Source organism: Symphodus melops (assembly GCF_947650265.1).
Source record: "Symphodus melops genome assembly, chromosome: 22".
NCBI lineage: Eukaryota > Metazoa > Chordata > Actinopteri > Labriformes > Labridae > Symphodus > Symphodus melops.
Window position 1 is genome coordinate 10,152,147 of NC_136712.1, and position 23,685 is coordinate 10,175,831.

Here is a 23,685-nt window from a genome sequence, read left to right on the forward strand (position 1 = left end):
AAGGTCATTTGTGATGCACAGCACATGGTGAGGAGTAAAATGCAGACTTCAGTTTTCTGTACAGTTTTTTACACTTTCGCACAGATTTTCGGTTTAAATCTTTGTGTTTTTTTCCTAAAAAGCGTGCAATAGCCTGTCGAATGTAAAAACGTTTTGTAATTCATGCACCTGCTGGTATCAAATAGGTATAAAGTTGGTGCAATAAGGGTCTTAAGGAGTGCAGCTTAAAAAAAAAAAAAGTAAAAAAACAACCGCTTAATTCATTTAAAATAAAAATGTACATCTTTTGTCTGGGATGCGCAGAAGCGTGATGCCCGCATCCCTCTCTCGTGGACCAATCGTAGTGCATCTTCGCTGCCCTCCAGAGGTGTCACTCCGCCGCTCTCCTCCAATAGAAAAGTTGGTCTGAATGGGACGCTCCGGCGGGTGGGCTTTGGGACGATGCGGTTCGGGTCCAGGTGTGCCATGCGGCCAGTGAACTGAAATTTGCCATTCTGCCTTGAAGGTAAGAACGACACCACATTAAGAAGTGTGCACGAGGTCTAACGGGCTCCTCTGTCTGGACTTCGTGAGGTTAAAATGTGTGTTTGCAGCGCTGTAGAGCTGAAATGGACCGGCACAGGAGTACCGCAATGCAGAGCAGTGAATTACCGGTGCCGCTCAGTCGTCATTGGGGTGAAGTGATGCAAGGAGCTACGCAGTTTCTATTTGAAGCCAGTGATTTTGGGGAACACTGCGGCAAAGTGTACATTGTTTAAGAAGAGGAGTGTTTAAGCATCCTACTTTACTCTTTTAGTCACGTAGAGGACATGCAAAGATAACAAAGTGTCTCTGCAGAGGATGACACAAGGTGAGAATGTCTTCTACTGTATGCGTCAAGGACACAGAAAGCTGCTGATGCACCGTCAACGTCTATTTGTTTGATTTACAAACTGTCACTTCATGGGCAAGAGGGCAACTCCCTAATGCTCCAAACACTGTTATAAAACTGTGATGTGCTGCAGCTGCAAATGTGCAAATCTGCATCTATCGATCAATAAGTATTTGTCTTGATTGTTAGTTAAATGCTGCATACTGTATTAGGACACAAATCCACATGTATCCTGTGAATGACAATGACTATTCTCTCACTTGTCCCCTTGACAGTACCAGAGAAAAATGCAAACGTCCAAACTGTCATGGCTGCAGAATGCACAGAGGACAAGGGATTATTCCGCCACTCAAATCCTTAGTTTGAGGCCACTGTTGCTTCCTGTCTATAATTTGATGTACAAAAACCCCAAAATATCAAATTAAATCAGAAGAAGTCCACTTCAATGCAGCAACCACTAACTGAGAATCCTCTGGAGTGACTAGGATATCCTCTCGCTGAATTCACACATGATTTTGGATGTGATTTTTCTGCAACTGGAAACCTCATGAAACAGGGAAGCACTAAGACATTGGGATTAATACACATGCTGACCTACATTTCTCGTTTCTATCCAAAGAGGATCTATGATGGGATTATAGTGAGTGAGGGGAAACACATTCTGATGAATTACAATTATTGCTCAAACAGATTGCTGCATCTTTAATCTATAAAGCCAGAGCTATATGTATATATAAAGGTGTCACAGAGGCTTTTGCATGGCTTTGTGATCGTCAGCCTGAATTAAATTAGATGCAAATACCATCAGTGCAATCATCCCAATGATAACTGCTGTGTAGATACACACTTGTGTAGATGCAGGATATGTAGCATACTGTGAGTATGCTCTACAGATAATAGTGTTGAGTCATCAGGCGTGCACATGAGGAGTGAGTGCTGCAGTGTCTGCGTGTGGTTGAGTTGCGTGCAGGGTGTGTGCCTCTCCTCTCCCCTCTCTTCTCTACATGTCTGAAAGGTTGAGATGAAAGTGAAACGGCTGAGGCTCAGAGGAGGGGGCTATCTGGCAGCTCATCCTTGCAACATTTTCTTTTGACTTTTCTCTTTTTCAGACTTTCACAATGACTCAGCACAGGACTGTAAGACTGTGTGGCTGCTCACTATTGTAGGATGTTGTCCTTTGTTTTTGGCTTTCTTGATGGTAACAATATTTATCCAAACAGCTAGCAGATGTGTACTTAATAGTGAACCTAAACAGCTTTCTCATAAAGCATTCTTTTGTGATAAACACATGAATTTCCATCAATTGGACATTTTTGGACACAGACATGTTCAGAGGTTTCTCTACTTTCTTTGTTTACTTTCTGTGTTCCCTTGATTTACTGTCCCTAATCCCATTCTTGTGACCTTTGACACTATGGGAGGATTATTTTCAGTCTGAGCTTTAAGCTGACTGTTTTGTTGAAATGTCTGCCATGCATTTTAGAGTACAGGCATGTTATGTTTCTGTAGTGTTTCCTCATTAGATAGTTTTATTCTTATTCAGACAGTTTTAATGTATTTAATATGTATCAGCTGCACTTCAATCAATCAATCAATCAGTCTTTATTTATATAGCGTCAATTCATAACAGGCGTTAGACACTTGTCTTTCTGCAGGTTGTCAGACTTTACTAGCTGGTTCTTGAACTGGATGCAAAGGTTAATAAAAGTACACAAGAATCACATACATTGTGTGTCAAAATTAAAAATTCAATAGTTATATATACAGTTTTTTTAACTTCAGAATACACCCAAGGGAACTTTGGTAGTTTGTAGATATGCAGCTATAGACTGTAGATAGTTTGTAGACTACTGGATAGGTGAGCATCATATTGGCATGCCATGTGTCTTCTGTCAAAAGTTAAGTGTCAGTATAAGAGATGGGGAGATAGTTGCATCAATTGTCAAGTCAGAGTTGACTTATTTATACAGTAGTGCACAAAAACACTGTTCTGTACAGGTAAAACAACAAAACAACAACAATACAAATAGAGTCTAGACCATAATAAAGCAATAAAATCACAACAAATAAGATGATATAAATAAAACCCCACAATAAATAGAAGATAATAGACTGTCAAGCTCTACTTATGTCATAGGTAAATGTAAAGAGGTGCGTTTTAAGCAGTGATTAAAAAGTTTCAATGGATGTGGATGTATACCTGTAGATACGACATATTGGATAAAAGTATCATTTTCCTAGATCTAAAATTCAATATGCCTGACTATGTACTCTTATTTAAATCATGTTAATTGTAAGGTCACATGAGGCCAGGGAGTGATGATCCTTGGACCTCACTCTGACTGAATGAAGTACTGTACTCACATGGACAAAAACTCTATGATTACAAGGAATCTGTTTTCACATTGATACCCAATCTCCTTAATAACATCAATCGCTGCTACTGATTCAACCTGATTTATCTGTGCATCCTTCATTTACATTGTTGCAATGGGACGTGCCTATTTAACGTGTGATGTGTGATGTGTCTCAAAAAGTGTTCAAATGGAAGAATTACGCGTCATGACAAGATCAAACCTGTGCTGGTTCTTGTCTCACTCTTAATATTTCTCCTTGAATGTCTTGTTTGATGGTGAGAGTCGAAACGCTGCAGTTTCTCATGGCAGTGCTGCCTCTTCATCCTACAGACGTGATGTGTAAGCATGTGTGACAGCACAGTAGGAGCTGTCGAGGTACCAAAGTACTACCTGGTGTTCTGTTTCTACACAGGCAGACTGTTCCTGCTGGTGCATGTCCTTGTGGATGTGCATGCACTCCGCATAACTATTTGCAGTGTTCTGCTGAGTCACTCACATCCTGAATCATTTATATACACTTGAGGACTCCAGTTAGTCATGCACTCACTATTTCTGGTGTAGAAAATCATGCAGTCATCAGTTTGATATAATATCTCAAGGGTCAAATGTGTCTGTTTTTCTTATACTCTGACTGTTCACACCATTAGAGAATATCATCCACCCGTCGTTATCAATACTGATTCTCCCATCCGGGGTCGCATTGGCTTGAGCTGATCTCAGCTGTCATTGGGCGAGAGACAGGATACAGGCAAAATCACAGGGTTGATAAATAGATACAGTACAGACAACGAGCCACACTCACGTTCATACCAACAGGGGAGAACAGTACTCAGTGAGAACCCAACAAACTCCACACACAGAGGCTCCTGTCCGACGAGGATCCGAACCAGAAGAATCAATCAATCAATCAATCAATCTTTATTTATATAGCGTCAATTCATAACAGGCGTTATCTCGAGACACTTTACAAAAGCAGGTGAAGGACCTTACTGTTTGTCTGTTAACATTAACGAAAGAGCAGGTAACAAGACCATGCTCATCGTTATGTTTACAAAAAGCAGGTAAAGGACCTTACTTATGGCTATATTACAAGAGCCCAGCTTAATCCGTCATAGCATGGCAAGAAAAAACTTCCTTTTAACAGGCAGAAATCTTCAGCAGACCCGGGCTCATGACGGAACAGCCATCTGCTAAACTGTGCTGGGCTTGAAAATGGGATGGGGGAGATGGGACAAGACGCAGAAAGAAGAATAGGATAGGACAGGTTTGGGGGGGGGGGGGGGTTGTTTGGGCAGGACATCCTCACCAACAGTCCCAAGGAACCTAAGAGAGCTCAGGAGCTCCCAGAAAAAAGGAGAGGTTAGAATATAAAGATAGTAACAAGCAGTAATAAGATATGAAAGCTGGGAGAGTTCCCCCGGTAGTCTAGGCCTATAGCCCTAACCCTAACTATGAGCTGGTCCTAAGCCAGCCCTAACTATAAGATTTATCAAAAAGAAAAGTTTTAAGTCTATTCTTAAAAGTACCTAGTGTGTCTGCTTCCCGGACCCCGACTGGTAAACGATTCCAAAGGAGCGGTGCCTGATAACTAAAGGCTCTACCTCCCATAGTACTTTTAGAGACTATAGGCACCACGAGCAGGCCTGCCTTCTGGGAACGTAATGTTCTTGTCGGATAGTACGGTACAATTAACTCTTTAAGATAGGATGGTGCCTGACCGTTTAGAGCTTTGTAGGTGAGAAGAAGGATTTTAAATTTTATAGGGAGCCAATGGAGAGAAGCCAATACAGGAGTCATGTGGTCCCTTTTCCTAGTTCTAGTCAGAACACGAGCTGCAGCGTTTTGGACGAGTTGAAGGGTCTTTAGAGATTTACCAGAGCACCCTGTTAAAATAGAATTACAGTAATCCAACTTGGAGGTAACAAATGCATGAACTAACTAACTAGAGGCTACGCTAATACTACTAAGGGCCGTCATATCGGCAGAGAAAGTCTCTCTAAGGTTCTTAGGTCCAATCACTATAACTTCAGTCTTGTCTGAGTTGAGCAGTAAGAAGTTTCTGGTCATCCAGGTCCTGATGTCCTTGAGGCAGGCTTCTAGTTTACGAAGCTGGTTGGTGTCTTCTGGCTTCATTGATATGTAGAGCTGAGTATCGTCTGCATAGCAATGAAAGTTTATGGAGTGTTTTCTCATAATACTACCTAGAGGAAGCATATATAATGTGAATAGAATCGGACCAAGCACTGATCCTTGAGGCACTCCATGGCTAACTTTGGTGTGCATAGAGGACTCATCATGAACATGCACAAACTGAGATCTGTCTGATAAATAGGATCTAAACCAACTTAAAGCAGTCCCTGTAACTCCAAGCAATTGTTCTAGTCTCTCTAACAGAATCTGATGGTCAATTGTGTCAAAAGCAGCGCTAAGATCTAACAGGACAAGCACAGATAGAAGTCCCCTGTCTGAGGCTAACAGAAGATCATTTGTTACTCTAACTAGTGCAGTCTCAGTGCTATGGTAAGCTCTAAATCCCAACTGGAACTCCTCAAACAAGCTGTTGTTGTGGAGAAAATCACACAACTGATTAGCTACCACTTTCTCTAAAATCTTAGAGATAAAAGGAAGGTTAGATATAGGCCTATAGTTAGCTAGAGTTCCTGAATCAAGAGTAGGCTTTTTAAGGAGTGGTTTAATTACAGCTACTTTAAATGACTGGGGTACATAACCTGCCGCTAAAGATATATTGATCATATCTAGCATGGAGCTGCTAACTAGGGGAAAGACTTCCTTAAACAGCTTGGTTGGGATTGGATCTAAAAGACAGGTTGACGGTTTAGACGCAGAAATAATCGAATTTAGTTCTGAGAGGTTAATTGGAGAAAAACAGTCGAGGTTAGTATCAGAATTTGGAACCGTTTCTGCTGTATCCAAAATATAGGAGGAATCTGCACTAAGTAAAGGTAGTAGGTTGCTAACTTTGTCTCTAATGTTTAGAATTTTATCATTAAAAAAGCTCATGAAATCATTACTGCTAAGGGCTAAAGGAATAGATGGCTCAAATGAACTATGACTCTCTGTCAGCCTGGCTACAGTGCTGAAGAGGTATCTAGGGTTGTTTTTATTTTCTTCAATCAGAGACAACTAATAGGCAGTGCGGGCCTGCCGTAGAGCTTTCATATATCTATTATGACTAAACGAGATTCTATCGTTTCGGTGGAGCGCCAAATTCTTTCAAATTTACGTGACGTTAGTTTTAGAGTACGGGTTTCGAAGTTGTACCATGGAGCTGATCTCTGAAGAGAATATTGTACAAAAATAAAAGATGCACTTTATTGCTGACAGTCTCAAATCTTGTCCTCCTCAGCCCTTTTCCAGTTCATGTTCAGTCCATCGACTACTTCTGTGTCGCTTGGTCCATGCACCTAACTCCAAGGCTACAGGAAGTCCCGAACCATGGCTTCAGCTGCTTTACTGCTTCTGGCTCTCTCTTCCTCTATCTCTCTCACAGGTAAGAGCCACAGTGAGGCAGAGATGTGATCTTATTTATATATAAACCCTGCACATTATTGATCTACCGTAAATTCCGTACTATTGAGCGCACCTGGATATAAGCCGCACCGGCTAAAAATAAGTAAATAAATGTATTTGTACATATATAAGCCGCACTTGATTATAAGCCGCAGGTGTCCACGCTATAACAAGAGCTATTTACACAGACGTAGGCTACCGGTAACATCCGCAAATACTGTAGCGTCCGTACGGACGTTAAAGGACGACGAGAGCGTTCAAATAATAACTTAATAACCCGATCACTGTCGGCCGTGACCACGCCGTTTACAGCAGAGAACAACACATAACTTGCCGTAACAATCCAACTCTCTCCCCCAGCGTTCTCTCATACAGCCACTCAACACGTTCTCGCTGGTGCATTCACTGACTCTCCACATAATCGGAATTATGAACACATTATCAACTACTGACTTTACAACATGAACCGTTACAATACGAAGCCTAGCCGACGGTGTCTGTAACACGGCTGATGAAAAAGATGACCGTAATATATTTCACAAGAAAAAGTCCATCCATTCACTGCCTCAGAATGACTTCATTACTCACTTCCTCAGTCTCTGTTGTCGCTGTCAGTGTCATCTTAACGTGCAGCAGCTCTGTTAGCTTCTTTGACAGCCAGGTCGATCGCCTTTAACTTGAAAGCTGCATCATATGTATTTCTCCGTGTGTTTTCCATCATGAGGGTGCGTGCATGAAGCGCAAAATGACTGATATTAAGATCCGACGTGACGAAGTCAAATGTTTTTGCGGCAGAAGCTCATTGTCCCCCATAAAAAATCCATGCATTAGCCGCACCGGAGTAGAAGCCGCAGTGCTCGAAGTGTGAGAAAAAAGTAGCGGCTTATAGTCCGGAATTTACGGTACTTAACTATATTTTCTATCAGGAGCTCAGCAAGGCATACTGTACATTTCCATTAATATTCTGGTTGCATAAAACTTTTTGTTTCGGGTGGTAAGGTGTAAACCTTTTTTGTGCTTCAATGATGTCATAACCAAACATGATGAATTGCGGTGTTCCTCAGGGTTCGTTAGTAGGTCCTATGCTTTTTACTCGTAAATATAGTAAGTTAGAAATGTTATCATGAGGCACGGCATACATGTCTGTGCTGATGACATCCAGCTTTATGTTGCAGTTTCTCAAGCTCAATAGATTGCATATTTTGCATCTTAGATGTAGATATGGGTGACAAACTACTAGAGCCTTATTAGGGGAAAAAAACAAAGTCCTTTTTTTTTTAGTTCCAGATAGAAAACAAACATTTTAATATATTTAATTTGTGTAGAATTAACTTTCTTACTATCTTTCTTTTTTTCCTGATCCATTGATGTTTTTGTTCTGCAGCGGCGGTCTTATTTAATGAACCTAGAATTTATGGAGGTAAGTTGAGTTTCTCAGAATAGTCGCTATATCTCCAAACATTTGGATTTTTAAACCAGTACATGAGCTCATCAGTGTATGAAATTTGTCAGAGGATGCTACTGGATACGGCCCCATCTTTGAGGAGGAGCCTGTGGATGTGGTCTACACTGAGGACTCACCCGATGGGAGAATCTCCATGAACTGCAGGGCACGCGCAAACCCACCAGCATCATACAGGTTACACTCATTTAAAGGAGACTGTTTCTTCAAGACGGCTGTATAATACACATTCTGTTCTTCAAATAAATTATTGTACTGTACCGCCTTTAAGATGGCGCCGTGATAACTGGGAAATCAAGCTGATGGAGCAGCCGGACGAGCACTACAGCCTGGTGGGTGGGAACCTCGTCATCACCAACCCGAGACAGAAAAAGCACAGTGGAACCTATGTGTGCGTGGCCAAGAACATCTACGGCACCGTCATCAGCAAAGAGGCCAGGGTCAAGTTTGGATGTGAGTGTCTGGCCTCTACTGGTGCAGCTCGTACTTCTTAGTGCTGCTCTTCTTTTATTTCCTTTTCCTGGTGAGATCCCCTTTTCTGGTTCCCCCTGTGACAACCTTTTTAATTATTCAACCTAATTCAGCTTTACTTGGAATTGACTATACCTTAGACCAACTCAGCCCTTCTTACTACTAGAGTGTATTAGTCTGAAGTCATTTTTCTCACTGGGAAATTAAATGGGCACATATTTTTCACTGTCAGACAAAAAAAAGTGTACACCCACTCTATTGACTCTTGAGAAGGGTCCCACATGAGAAAAACAGATGAATTTCTCTGTGGCTTTAACAATGGAAATCTTGCAATAGATAATGTGATAATTATGTGCCTTACTAATCAAATAGCAGGAGATTTCACCTGTTTTTTTTTCTCATTCTCTTCATCTGTAATTGTAGTTATGGAGGAGTTTCCTCAAGAGGAAAGAGACCCTGTTTTTGTGAAAGAAGGACAGGGGGCTGTTCTGCTATGTGCCCCTCCAAAAGCCTGGCCACGTACGTATGGGTCTCTCTCTTTTTCAACAGGAAAATACTGTAGGTCATCGTGTTGGGGGTGCGAGAAAACTGAGCTGTTATACTGACGCCCCCATGTACAAAGGCTGAAGTCCTCAAAGTTCCAACCATCTACCCTTTGCCACAGATCTTTCCCTACTCTCTCATCCCTCTGTCCTCTCCCCCATAAAACCCCTGAAATCACCTAAATAAACAGCATGTGACAACAACACCCTCCTCTCCCTCTGTTTACAGAGGAGGTGACCTACCGCTGGATCTTCAACGAGTTCCCAGTGTTCCTGCCCACAGATCGTCGCCGGTTTGTCTCCCAGAAGACCGGGAATCTGTACATCTCCAAAGTGGAGGCTCAGGATGCAGGAAACTACTCCTGCTTTGTTTCCAGCCCAATTACTGGGAAGAGCGTCTTCTCAAAGTTCATCCCACTTATCCCCTTAGCCCCCGAAGATGGTTAGTAGAGGAACGATTGCCACATTATAGATATACCGATTTGATATGCTGTAGAAACTAATTTGGAAAGTCAACAAACGAAGAAAAAATCCTGTTAAACGTTTGAGTGTTTCGTAATTGTGGCATGAAGAATTGTTTTGTACTTTCTGTGATCTCAGGTGAGGAGAGAAAGTACCCAGCAGACATCAGGGTGAAATTTCCAGATACTACTGCCATGCTGGCCTCCAATATCACATTGGAGTGCTTCGCTTTGGGAAAGTAAGTTTTAATTTTCGTGTCGTTTGCTCAATGTACGGAATTAGTGACAGGAAAAGGACAACACAACTCTTGTGTGCACTTGTCTTTTTAGTCCAATCCCTGACATTGTTTGGAGGAAAGTGGACCACACAGACCTCCCTCCAAACCATGAGATCAGCCAATCAGGAGCTGTGCTTCATCTGTACAATGTGCAGTACGAAGACGTGGGCAGTTACGAGTGTGAGGCCATCAACACTAAAGGAAAGGACTGGCACAAGGCCTGGCTGTATGTGGAGTGTAAGTGGCTAAGCTTACACTCAAGATAAGATCTAACTTTTTAATGTAGTGTCTGTTGTTGTTGTTTTTGGTCCTTTCATTCAGACATATTCTCTTCTTAATACCTCTTTTTATTTTTCAGCTGCTCCCGAATGGGCGGAAACAATCAACAACACTCAGATCGACATCGGCTCAGAGCACACGATGCGCTGCGTGGCATCAGGAAAGCCATTCCCTTTCATCCGCTGGTACAAAGATGGATATATGGTAACAAAAAAATAATACTAATAATAAAAAAGTACTGTGTGTAGAATAAATTAAGATTTTGTGTTCGGATGTTCCTTCATGTTAATGGTTTTGTGTTTGTGTGTTTCAGTATGGGAAAGGGGAATTGAAATTTTCCAGTCTAACTTTTGACGACTCAGGAATGTACCAGTGTGTGGCTGAGAACTACTGGGGCATCAAGTATGCCAACGCTGAGCTTCGGGTCATTGGTGGGTCCTTTTTAATGAACTGTTCACTCTATATTGTGGACCACCACTGAGGTCTGAGCTGTGACCAAACACCTTTTAACTTCACAGGTTCTTTGAGGAAAATGCTAAAGAAAAAAAAATGAGGGACAAAGATGACTTTTAAGTTTCATTCAAACTTCTGCATATTTTTTTCACTTAGCCTGTCCTCCTACGTTCGAATTCAACCCGGTGAAGAAGCAGCTTCTTGGAGCCAAAGATGGCCGTGTGGTGATCGAGTGTAAACCCAGAGCGGCTCCCAGACCGCGATACACCTGGACGAAGGGCAAAGAGATGCTCTTTAACAATTCACGGTTTGTCCAACTTCAAATGCTGTTTTAAAATACTGTTAATCAATCCACTTTCAACAGCTTTAACTGAATTGTTTCCAATTGTAGGATTTCCATTATGTTTGATGGAAGTCTGGAGATCCTCAATGCAACTAAAAACGACGAAGGTGTGTACACCTGCTTTGCTGAGAATGACAGAGGGAAGGCAAACAGCTCAGGCTTTCTCACTATCACAGGTCAGCGAACACTTGCACAATATTTGTCAAATCAGGACACATTTGCATTTTTTCTATTTTTGATTTTATTTTTTTATTCATTGTCTTTTTCCCCATAGAGGCCACGAGCCTCACAGAACCCCCTGAGGACACTGAAGTACAGGTTGGCGACGAAGTCATTATAAATTGTGCTGCGTCATACGACCCCATGTTGGACATCACTTTCGTCTGGTCCATCGACTTCCGAGTCATCGACTTCAACGCTGAGTGGCAACACTATGAGCGTGTCATGGTACGTCGATAGTTCATCTAAGCTTTCATTTTAGCCGCTCCAGAGAGTTTTCTTTTTTTGGTCTCACTTCCTGTCCTCATCTTCGCGTCTCGCATCTTAGAATGAAGATGGGAGGGGTGACCTGAGAATAAAAAATGTGCAGGTTTGGCATGAAGGTCGGTACACCTGCACGGCTCAGACAGTGGTGGACAGTGACACGGCGTACGCTGATCTCAAGGTTGTAGGTAAGTCTCTTTACACTGTAATGTAAATTATCACATTAGCCAAAATTTTAAATTAGCAATTATTCCATGGGCCTCTCATTCTAATCAAATGTGGAAAAGAAGTATAAGCAGATTGACCATCGACACTAGTCCCCTACCCATCAGATCTTCTCTCCGTGGGCTTTTCCCCCCTAATCCAGGTGTTCCAGGGCCTCCTGGAATTATTCGTATAGAGGAGATTGGAGACACGTGGGTAAAGCTGTTATGGACAAAAGGATCAGATCACAACAGCCCCATTCTCTCCTACACCATCCAGACCAGACACTACTGGGCCCTGAATGAGGACGACTGGAGGGACGCCAGCACCTGTGAGTACTATTCACCACCAGTGGGAAGTGAACCCACTCTGAATCCTCCAAGAAAATGTTTAAATAAAATGATACATTTTGTTTCCTAAGCTCCTACCTTCCTCGATGGGAACACTGAGAAGGCAGAAGTGACTGATCTGTACCCATGGATGGAATATCAGTTCAGGATCATCGCCACTAACGAGTACGGCTCCGGTGAGGCTAGTATCCCCTCCCTCAAGATCAAAACCTGGGATGCTGGTAAGAAGAGACATCTTTTATTGGACACACTTTTTAGAACAGGAAATGAAATGGAGGAAGCACTTCAATAACTGTTTTTTTTCTTCTCAGCTCCAGTGGTTTCTCCTACTGATGTAGCCGGCTTTGGAGGTAGAAATGGCGAAATTGTCATCACATGGACTGTAAGTAACCCCTCAGTTGATGATTCTTGTTTGATCTGTAATCAAAACTCCTGGAGAACTTCTCTTTTAATTTCTCTTCTTTAAATTTTATGTTAAACCCTGGGCGTTTAGCCTGTGGAGCCATGGTTTTTCTCCGGCAAAAAGTTTGGCTACATTGTGGCATTCAAGCCTCATGATGCTTACGACTGGTGGTACGAGACCATTTCAGACCCCGAGACAAGGCGTCATGTTCACAGAGACTCCTACTTCATCCCAACTGAAGAAGATTTCCAGGTGCGAGAGTTTCAGGTGAAGATCAAGTCATTTAATGTGAAAGGAGACGGACCATACAGCCTAACCAAGGTCATATATTACCCGAGAGACGGTGAGGATTTTTATTGTTTGTTTTTGATTTGGAATCTTAAATTGTCTTGGAAGATAAAAAGTGTGCCTCTACAACTTGATCAGTTTATCTGACTTTTATCTATCATCTTCAGTTCCCACAGAGTCGCCCACAGACGTATATGCCAGACCGGTGTCCTCTACTGAAGCTCTGGTCTGGTGGTTGCCAGTGGTCGACACTGGAACAGGCCTGCAACAGTACATTGAGGGATATCAGGTACAGAGTTTTTACTGTGAAAGTCCCACTCAACTGTTTGTTTACTTTATCAAGAAATGTGGAAATGTTACCTTTTCATTATATCGTCAATACTTTTTAGTGTGTTAAATGAATGAGCTGAATGTGGACTAAAATACTGCCATATTTATGACAAAGCTATCCAGCTAGCAATCTACATAGCTAACTAGTTAGCTGTCCATGTAGGTGCAAATTTAAGCTAAATATGCTTCCAACTAAGTGTAAACAGCAGTTTGCTATTAATTGTGTTTTCTGGAAGCAATTATGAAACTGAAAAAATAAATTTGAACATTTTAATTTACTTATTCATTTTAAGTTACATGGTATTTATTCTTGCACACTCTTTGCGAATGTTTTTGGACTTAATTTCCTATTCTGGTTGGCTGGCACTGCTCACCGTGTTTTTTTAATCCAAAAAACTGATTTATTTGATCTTCAGGTCAAATACTGGAGAAAGTACGATGATCCAGAGCCAGGAGCACACCGCATATTTGTCCCAGCAGCAGTCAACCAGACCAGGCTGGAGAACATGCTGCCAGACTCTCACTACCTCATCGAAGTCCGTGCCTTTAACGGAGCCGGCCTCGGACCGCCAGGGGAACACTGTGAGATGTTCACAAAGAGACCACGTAAGACCAGTCACTCAGCACTGATTTACAGGTACAGATTGATTCTTGATGAAAATGAAATAAATCTTTGTTTTTTTTTGTTCACAGCACCACCAGACCCTCCCAGGATGTGGAAATATGTTACATGGACAGGACAGTGGATGTATGTGTGGTGGGACCATATCTCCTATGACTGGTTTGGCAATATCTCCTTCCCATTGTATTACAAGGTGGGTGTGAAAACTTTGCAACTTTTTATCTAGCCTAATTATAATGTTTTTCTTTATTATAATGAAGACGAACTTGGAAATGTTTAATTCCAGGTCCTGTTCAGAAAGACCGGCTACATCTATGGAAAGGTTTACGTCACTGGATGGCACTTCATGGACTTCCCCATGCCTCAGTTTGGAGATTATGAGCTGATGGTACGCGGCCGTTACGAAGGAGGAGATGGCCCAATCAGGAAAATTAGGGTTCAGGGTAAGCCTTAATATTTATTGTTGATTTGACAGTTTGTTGTCCTTTTGGTTTATATATGTCTTACATTGTTCTTCTTTCCTCAGGTAAAGCATCAATGACCACGCCCACACTGAGCCTGGTATCTTTGTTGGTGCTGGCGCTTTGCATTGTGGGATTGGAAATTTGAGTCTACTGCAAGTTATATGTATATAAAAGACTCTGGGAACTACAGTAGATATGAGGACCTGAAAGAAATTCATTTTTCACCCTTTAACACTCGTCACGCTGAAAGCAATGGGTATAGATCATATATTTCATGCTTTATTGAAATGCCACGCAGAAAGCCGTTTCTCACTACAAATGTATCAGGTGTTCTCCCATGTCAATTTGTATAAATTTACTTCTGAACGAACAAGCCAACAGTGCAGCAGATCTGCAGGGTGCATGAAGTTAAAATGTGGGACTCCTGCATCCAGGCATATTTTTCTAATACGTTTTTGAATTAACTTAAAAAGAACATCCAAAATATCTCAGTCAAATTCATATATTTCATTAAAGCCAACAAAGAACAATTTTTTTAGTATAGCTGCACTGTCGTTCATTTACTGCTATGTGTGCCCTTGAATTGCCCCCCGGGGAGAATTAAAGTTTTCCGAATTTGAAATAAGCTAGCAGCACTGTCCAGATGGTAATGAAGCTTTAAGTAAAGGCCTTTAATATGTCCAATTGAAGCCCTTAAGCTCTTTAAATTTTTCAGATGGTCAAGCTACAAATGCTGCAAACACTGCAAATGTTCTGGAATGAGCAGTAAAAATAAGAGTGAACACTGAACGCCACTTTTCAAAGCTATACAGGATATCACATTCTTAGCAGCTTAGTCTCTATTATCATAAAGACACTGTCATTTAGCTCAATGGTATTCACTTATTGTTATACTTCTTTTTTTAAATGAATTTTCCTGATTTCCCATGGTGCTGTCTTACAGAAACAGAAGATGCTTGCTGAGTTTTTAAATTTAAATTCTGGTGCATAAAGCAACTAAAACATAATTTCCCAAATGAAGCCTATCTCACTTTCTTTAATTGTAATTTTTGCAAGTGAACATTCACGATTTGAATGAACCATCATACAAGGGTTTGAGAAGTTGCTGTATATCACATATTTATGTCTATTTCCTTTATGAAAACCATTAAACAGAATACAACAATCTAAACTGGCTGGTGTTTTAGTCTCCCTTATCTATGGAAATGGAAAAAAAACACAATTACAAATTACAGTTTGAATCTCAGAAAAATAACAAACTTGAAAATGAAATATTTCTGGAAATATTTGACCCAAATTCTTCTGAGTTAAAGTAAAGGTTTTGAATTACATTAATTTATCTTCTTGATGCAAAGTAAATTTCCATAGGGGCAATAACTCCTTCATTCATTTAATTTAAACGTCAGTTACATTTTCAGTTTTCCCTTTCAGAGCAAGCAAACTGTGATGAATGATTTCAACCAGCAGATGGCAGTAATACCATGTGCCATATATCAACATTTAAGGTAGCTTTCACTCCAATAACCTACATTTTGTTATTGAATGGCACTTTAACATAAAACTAAACTCTCACATATATGCGTCATGTTATTTGATGTGTTTTATATACATTGTGACCTGGGTTTCAGTGGTGTAAAAAGGATGCTGACTTTCGCCATGTCTGGGTATTCTTGGACTGCACTTTCAAAGCTACAGTTGTCCAAGTTACACTGCGGGTCATTTGAGTTAATTACGCTCTAATACTGGTGTCTCTGAGGGTTTCTTTCCTATAATTTATTCCCTGTGCAGGGATTTTTTTAAATATATATTTTTGTTTGTTCTTGCTTGCATGCTGTATGCAGTTTCTGTGTGGGTGGCTTTTCTCTATCCTATTTCCACCTCCATTATCAGCATTTTACCCCCCCCCCCTCTCCAACAAATTACACAGACACAGAAACTCCCATGTGAGGCTGAAATCAATGCTGCCATCATTTACAAACAATCACAGCGGAGACACAAAGGTGAGCCTCGCATGCCAGGGGACTGTGTCTCCTTCAGAGGAGGTTATGGAAGAGTCTGTTGTTGTCATTCGTGGGTTCCTTCAGCTTTTATGTCTTACTTGCAGGGCCTGGCTCCTATGAGGAACATGGAAAAACAGCAGCATATTTTGTGGCGTAGACAGCCATGTGCATTGTGGAATCTTTTTCGTTTGGTAGGAAATCAGATATTTTTCCATCAGAATCCTAATGCAGCTTTTCAATAGGAGGAAACAAGTTTGTGTGAATGTTTTATCATCTCAGGGTACAAGGTTGTGGGTTTGTTTCCCACTGTGAGACTCCAGAAATCCCCAGTTTCAGTTTCTACATAACAAAACACAGGTTATCTGTAGCAGTGCGCTGCTAAATTTGAGAGGATTGTGTGAATAAAACATGTTGGTTGCTGCTTTAATTTTATTTTATGAATGTGTTTATTTTTTGTAGCAGGACTGACTGTGTTAAGATATGTGCAGGAAGCACTGCACACCTTTACAAATAAGAGGGGGGAATTGGTCAACCAGCCTGATTAAAGATGCATATGCAAATTACAGTGTAGCTTTGGCTTTGCTTTCTAAATAAATGCATCAGCATGGATGGATACATAGGGCGTGTGGGGAATTCATCTGAACAACAGATTTTATGAAAGTTTGAAAAAAAAGAAAATGGCTCACAGCACATGCAGAGTAGATTTGATGATACCTTAACACCCCAAGTTTAACAAATGCACATAACCTGTTTTGGTGATCTGTATTTTACAGACTTCAGAGGTCTAGCCAAGTCATAGTGTTTAACAGCTATAGCTTCAAAAGATGATGTCCCTGCAAAATACTCTTTGTATTTATTACAACCCATTTTCCAAGCAAGAAGGGGTTCTGTTTGAAATGTAAATAAAACAAGAATGTGGTGATGACACTTTTAAACCCCAGATATGACTGAAAGTAGGAAACATTGTTTGTTTCTTTTTTGTTTGTTTGTTTTCTTTGATGCCAGAAACATGTTTCACAAGAGTTGGGACAGGGGCCAAACAGATTGGAAAGGTTGTATAGTGCTAAAGCAAATCACCTGGTAGAACAGCTCACAGTTAATGAGTTTAATTGACTACAGGTTGGTCACATAATTGGGCGTAAAAGCAACATCCCAGAGAAGCTGAGTCTGTCTGAAGTAAAGATGGGGAGGGTTAAAAACTGTAAATAAGACTGAGCTGGTTCATGGTGCAACATTATTTTGTCATTATGTTGTTTTTCCATTTATTATAGGGTTCAATATGTTTGCAAATTATCACATTTTGTTGTAATATATTTACAAAGCATTATATTTGAAAAATCTACCTACCAGATTTCAGGCATGCTTACCCCAGGATCATAAACTCACCATAATTTAGTGCAAAGCAACTGATTATTTACGTATTCCCTTTGCTGCATCCTATTTGATCAGAAGACGCTCCCCGGCTGTCAGGTAGAACCTGTGATGGTTGCAGCACATAAATAGAAGTAATAATGCAGCTGAAGCCCTTAGTGCTCATCTTTTGTGGTTGTCTACTTCTCACATGTGCTTATTGCCTGTTTATCAAATCCTCTCAGCCCTTTTAGCCCCATTCTCTGAATCTGTGAATTATTGTCATTGTGGTTGTGTTTCTGCACTACAGCACACTGTAAATTCAGACAGGAAATGCATTCTGTATAATGCAGCAGAAAAATGGGGGGGGGGGGAATACCAGAAACATGAAGCAGGTATGAGGAAGCTCAAAGTGAAGCAAAGAGCTAATTCAGGACATATGCAAAGATGATGCAAAGCAGCCTGCATTAGCCTTTGTGCTGACCCATAAATCAAAGACACTTGGCAGGCCGCCCCCCCCCCGGCTTTCTAGCTAGTTAGCGTGGACTAGATTAGCCATCCTGCTGGTCCCGCAGAGAGGAGCAGCATTCGATGGCTGCTGGGGTTCATGGAGAGAATGATACACTAAATCTACCAGTCCAATTTGGCGTGGCAAGCAGGCTTGTGTTAGCAGCGCGGCTAACCTGGTTAGCAGCCTGTTGGAGGCCCCTCCTGCTGTTCGATTGGCAGAAATGGGTTCCAGTGTCAGATCATGGAGTAATTGCTTCTTCCAGGGGTAGTTTATGACCGTGTTTACCCCATGAAGAATAGCCCTGTTCTCATATTCCTCTTTCTGTTGGGGGTACTCTGTCAGACTGAGGGTTGATGTAGGCGCACTCTCACGATTAGCGAACAAAAAGAATGTGCACCTTGAGGGTGGGGAAAACAATTTGAGCTGTATTTGGTGGCATGGAAGGGGGATTGATTGCTTACTGTGCATTGTATACCCTCACAGAAAAGGCTTTTCTGGTCCATTGGCTAAAATGAGAGACTTCATTATTGAAATATTCCCGAGGCTTCCACTATGCAATAGTGCTAACTAAATTCTGAAAACATCAACAGACAGGTTGTCTTATTGTGTGGCTTGGTTTTCTGTAGCTCTTCAGCCCCTTGCCAGATTTGTGCACTGGGACCCCCTAGTCTCCTTTGGCAAATCTCTTTCAAATCCTCCCTCTCTTCCTCTCTTCTGTCTTGCATTGGCAGACCGCATGCTCTGTATTGCTGATGCCAGAAAAACTGTTTCCAATCCTCTTGGAGTCCAATTAAAGATTAACAGCAGAATGTCCACAGAGCCTGTCACCTTTTTATAGCTGTAAATACCTTCAGCAGCTTGTGTTTGGGAGATGTTAATTCTGTGTTGTAGCTGAAAATGGGGAATGGGCAGTCCTCACTGTTAACAGCTGTCATTGTGTGACATCTGTAGCAGCAACACAAGTAAATAAAACAAGGATGTGTTAAACTGCTTGGACACATTTATTTCACAAAATCATTGGCGTGAAACAGAAAGGTGATTTTCTGTTTATCTCTACAAGAAGGGATGCTACTACAAATAATTCTAACCATACCAAAGAAGGGACTTAAGATGTAAATGTGACAGGTGATTGGTTATCCCATAATGAGGTCCATGTTGGCATGAAGTTTTATTCAGCCATTCATGGTCCCATTGTCATAATCCCTGGTGGCCTTGATCAAACTTAAGTGTGTTGACACACAATACAATTTCATCAAGGTATTCAAAGTTCTGGAGGATGAATACTCAAGCCTCCATTTTGTAATTTTTTTTAAATTTATCCATCAAATATTTTAACACAGATTGAAAGGATTGAAACAAAACTGTGTATTGCCATCAAGGGTCAATGTGGATCCTAATGACTTTGTTAACAATCTTAGTCCAGCCCCACAATAAAGTCCAAATTCGAATTCATCCCATTAATAACTGAATACATGAAGAGAACCTTCACTTTAAGCTAGCTTCAGCATTGAGCAGTGCCTGTTCCAATTAACTGTGTAAATCTTTATCAAACATAAAAATGGTGATGTTAACATCACAGCTAATTCCTTTTGTAAAGTCGAATTGCCATGAAAGATTGACAGTGTTGTATTATCTATCTCTCTTTGTTGGGCTGTTGATTTCTCTCTCTCTCTCTCTCTCTCTCTCTCTCTCTCTCTCTCTCTCTCTCTCTCTCTCTCTCTCTCTCTCTCTCTCTCTCTCTCACACACACACACACACACACACACACACACACACACACACTCCTGAGACTCATCAGTTCGTTAGTGAGCTGTTATTATAAATCTCAACAACCCAACTCTTTACCTTTTTTTTTTTTTTTTATTAAACAGCAGTTTTTGTGTTTGGGGTATCCTTCTTCTTTTTTTGAATCTGCCAGCAAACCTGTGCTTCCTTTAGATTCAAGTCTTTTCATCTTTAAACTTGAATACAAATCTACGAGATTGTGCTGGTTAGGACGCTGAGATTTCTCTTTTGTTTAGCAAAGACGGTCTCAATGGAAACCTCGACCATGTATGACTTCACAATCATTCTTGTCCATTAATTTAATTTAATTAATTGTTATTGGTTAAGAAGGAGGAAGCAGAACAGGGTTTTCTGTGCTTGTAATGAATGAGAATCATTAATTTTATCTGCAATATTAAAGAAGGTCATGTAGAGAGTCATAAAAAAAGAACACAGTCAATAATGATTGTCTTGTATTCTTTTATATTGTCATACAAATTTTACCTAAAACTATATTTATTTCCTACCATATAAGAACTGTCTACCATATTTGTTATGAACAAACAGCTCTGCTCAAAATCTGCTGTTTTGTCAGGTGAAGACAGGAGTGGAGCGGCTGTAGACATTAGTCTGCCACGCTCTCAGCTGTCACACAGGACGCTGTGCAGAGAAGGATTGATGTCAGCCTTATGAACGAGAAATGTGATACCTGCACGTCAGGACGGATGGAAGCAGAGAGAGAGAGAAGGAGAGAGGAAGGAAGGAAGGAAACAAGCCTACCAAAAGAAAACTGAACCTAGAGAGGAGAAGAGGATAGAGAACTTTAAAACACACCGCAAAATGATACGGCAGCACCCAGTCCTCCTGAGGCAAAATCACCTCCATTCCACCTGCATTTTTCTGTCGTTCTCCATCTATAGGGGAGATTTCTGCTCCAGGGAGATGGATATGAAATGAAGTTAAAGTTGAGACACAGCTCTATAACAACAAAACACTATTTCCAAGTTTCTCCCAACAACAATATCCGGCTTAAATTCCCCCTTTTATCATCTTAAAAAAATCCTCTTTGTCTGAAGAAATAGACCTGATTGTGTGTGTTCATATTTAGTACTGTGACTCATTTTTAAAGGCTTTTTTTGGAGGGGGATTTTCCCTTTTTTATACTCACAGCCACACAGACAGGTTGCACCACACATCATTTTAGACAATGCCAAAAGATTCCTAACTTTATACTCAGTTTCAGCCACAACTCAACTGTAGGCTCTATCGTAGTGTTGACATAAAGAGTCATTAGTGATGCTGTGTTGTTGAGCAAAGTGACAGAGCCAGTCTGTTGTGTTTGCTTGTGTTACAACCATTTGTACACAGCAGTCTCTGTTTTAACAAGAAATGTTACCCTATGCCAGTCATAACATTTTACATCCACACAACAGTAAATATGTCTTCCTCTCTGAATGATTATAAATGATTAGTTTGCAGTGTGGCCAATCGTGTCACATTGTTAGCTCTAACCAAGGATCCCCTCATGTGTCTGATTGTGTATTAAACTTGTAATGTTCTTATTCTGAAAAACATTGCATTTAGATGTTGTAGTGGGGGGAAATAGTGTGAACTAGAATATAAAGACTGAACGTGTTTTCACCTTAATTGAGACTGATGCATTTTTAATGACGGGTACTTGCTCAAAGCCAGAGAGGAATCAAATTATGCTAACTAAGTGAAAAATGCTAATGGTACTAGCACTATAGGTCTCCGCTGAAAAAGGAACTTTATAGTTTTTTTTTATGTCCTTTCGCCCCCTTGGTAAAATCTTTTACCTGCATCTGTTTAATTCCCGAACGGCTGAAATAATTGTTTTTAATTTTGAGGCTGTTCCGGAAGTCATGAAAGACACATTTCCCCTCTTTTCTCTTTTCAAGATATTGGTTTAGTATGCGTATTCTGGGCACAAAAGCATTCAGTAAATATACACTGTTCATGGCTTCTCTATCCGTAATAACATTCACAATCAGCAAACAAAACATCTGTTTTCTGCCACAGTTCAGCTGTCTTTATCTCGCAGCTTCAGCTCTGACTTCACTTGCCTGAGGTGGCATTTAAACTCTGTTGACACAAGGAAAAAAAGGCAGATATCAAAGCAGAGACATTTCAGGGATGCAGGGACCACTTGTCAAATACATAGGGAAAACTGAAAGATGGACAAGCAAACAAGAGCACACACATTTGTTTGCACATATGTGGATGCATGAAAAATATGCATACAGACACAGGCGACACATAAATAGACACACAAATAGTGACTGATTTCCTGTGCGGCCATCTGTCAGTTGTGGAAGCCTCAGGAGAGTTACAGCATGCTGCAGACTGTGCCACAGTTGGGTGGTAAAATGAAAAGCATAGCAGATGTTTGGGTTCCTGTTTAGCGAGTCCGTATACCGACCTCCAAGAAGAGAGTGCCAGTTTCAATCCTGTCATCTAATAATGTCACTTATTTAATGAACCAACTCAAAGGAAATGGTTGGAGACACATCTGTGCTCTGTTTATGCTTGTCAATGTGAAGGATGAGCAGCGAAACACCGAGTGAAGTTGTGTTAGGACCGACAGAGAAGTCAGCAGGGATGTCAGCTTTGACAAAATGTTATTGCTTAACTCACAAACACTATGGTGTGATGTAACAATCTAGAAAATCTCCTGTAGATTTGTGAAACGCTTCACAGTTCTTTTCCTGCATAAATACCATACAGCTAACTTTTTGATATGTTTGAAGGTTTTTGACCCAGCAGAAGTAAAAGTCCAACAAATCCCAAATGAGCCCTTAATAGAACTCTTGAAGCTTGCATTTGATATTTTTTGGGCCAAAGTAATATGAACTAAACTCACCACTGTCATAATAGCCCCTTTAAATGTTTGCACTTACTTGCTACGTAACAGTGGCTTATATCTCAGAGACAATGATATTGATTTTTTGTTTTTTTCTTGTGGTCACCTGACAAATGTCCAATAATCAAAAAAAAAACAATCCCAATTTCCCCTGTGATTCACTTCTACCACCCTCTCTACTTCCTGGATGGGCGGAGCCTCACAGTCATTAAAGGCAGCCCACTCACCTGTGGAAAACTATTTGTGAACAAAGGAGCTTGCAGGCTACACGTGAGTGTCTTATCACAACAGTGAGACTCCATCAATAACATCTTTGCACTGAATATTCTTGTCTTTCCTCATCCACATAATCTGTATTAATCCCTGAGCTAGACTTTCATCATATAAACAGAATTCAAATATTCTTTGGGTTCTCCTTTCAGGACTCTTTTGATCTGTACCAACCCTGAGGGGAATGTTTGGCTTCTTAACTGCTAAGACTGTTAAGATTTCACAGTACACATTTCTGAGTAAACTGCTAATGTTGCAAGGGCACAAGTATTTTCCATTTGTTTTTACGTGTTTTATGCTGTAAACAATTGTGTGCTTCACCTGAAAAAAACCCAAAGTTGTGTGTGATGTTAAACCAAAAAAAGGAGCTAAAAGACACTAGAACATTCTGTAGAGCTAAGGAGAACTACAAAATGGGCTTTCAAATTATTACATTTTTTAATCAATAAACAATCAATAAACTTATCGTTACATTTTCGTTGCATGTTTGAAATTCCTTTATTTCGCACATAAAATGAGAACATTTGGGTTTTTCTTTGTCTTGTCTTAAACTGAGAGTACTTTACTTGCTGTTTGAAGTCAATCCTGCTTTTATTTTGAAATAGAATAAGGACTTCTGGTAGATGGGGGTTTACAACATTTACTAAACAACAGAGAATGGAAGTCATTACGCATCAAAAACAAAGGCTCAAAGGCACAGTAGAAAGTGACATGTTT

General features: G+C 40.6%; 1 protein-coding gene across 1 annotated transcript; it reads left to right on the forward strand.

The window, feature by feature from the left end:
* Positions 1 to 358: 358 nt before the first annotated feature.
* On the forward strand, positions 359 to 15,363 carry cntn1b (contactin 1b). The gene is made up of 24 exons (XM_079335462.1): positions 359 to 505; positions 6,596 to 6,739; positions 8,144 to 8,179; positions 8,272 to 8,398; positions 8,493 to 8,674; positions 9,116 to 9,211; positions 9,464 to 9,676; positions 9,835 to 9,934; positions 10,026 to 10,210; positions 10,332 to 10,456; positions 10,566 to 10,683; positions 10,862 to 11,012; positions 11,097 to 11,224; positions 11,323 to 11,495; positions 11,596 to 11,719; positions 11,899 to 12,066; positions 12,157 to 12,306; positions 12,397 to 12,467; positions 12,579 to 12,831; positions 12,944 to 13,065; positions 13,523 to 13,712; positions 13,800 to 13,921; positions 14,015 to 14,171; positions 14,255 to 15,363. The coding sequence occupies exons 2-24, from the start codon at positions 6,685 to 6,687 to the stop codon at positions 14,335 to 14,337; spliced, it is 3,129 nt and encodes a 1,042-aa protein (XP_079191588.1). The 5' UTR covers positions 359 to 505; positions 6,596 to 6,684; the 3' UTR covers positions 14,338 to 15,363.
* Positions 15,364 to 23,685: the final 8,322 nt, after the last annotated feature.

Coding starts and splice junctions, on each gene's coding strand:
- cntn1b (XM_079335462.1), top strand. CDS start 6,685: ATGGCTTCAGCTGCTTTACTGCTTCTGGCTCTCTCTTCCTCTATCTCT. Junction 8,675..9,115: donor GGCCAGGGTCAAGTTTGGAT/GTGAGTGTCTGG, acceptor CTGTAATTGTAG/TTATGGAGGAGTTTCCTCAA. Junction 11,225..11,322: donor AGGCTTTCTCACTATCACAG/GTCAGCGAACAC, acceptor TTTTCCCCATAG/AGGCCACGAGCCTCACAGAA.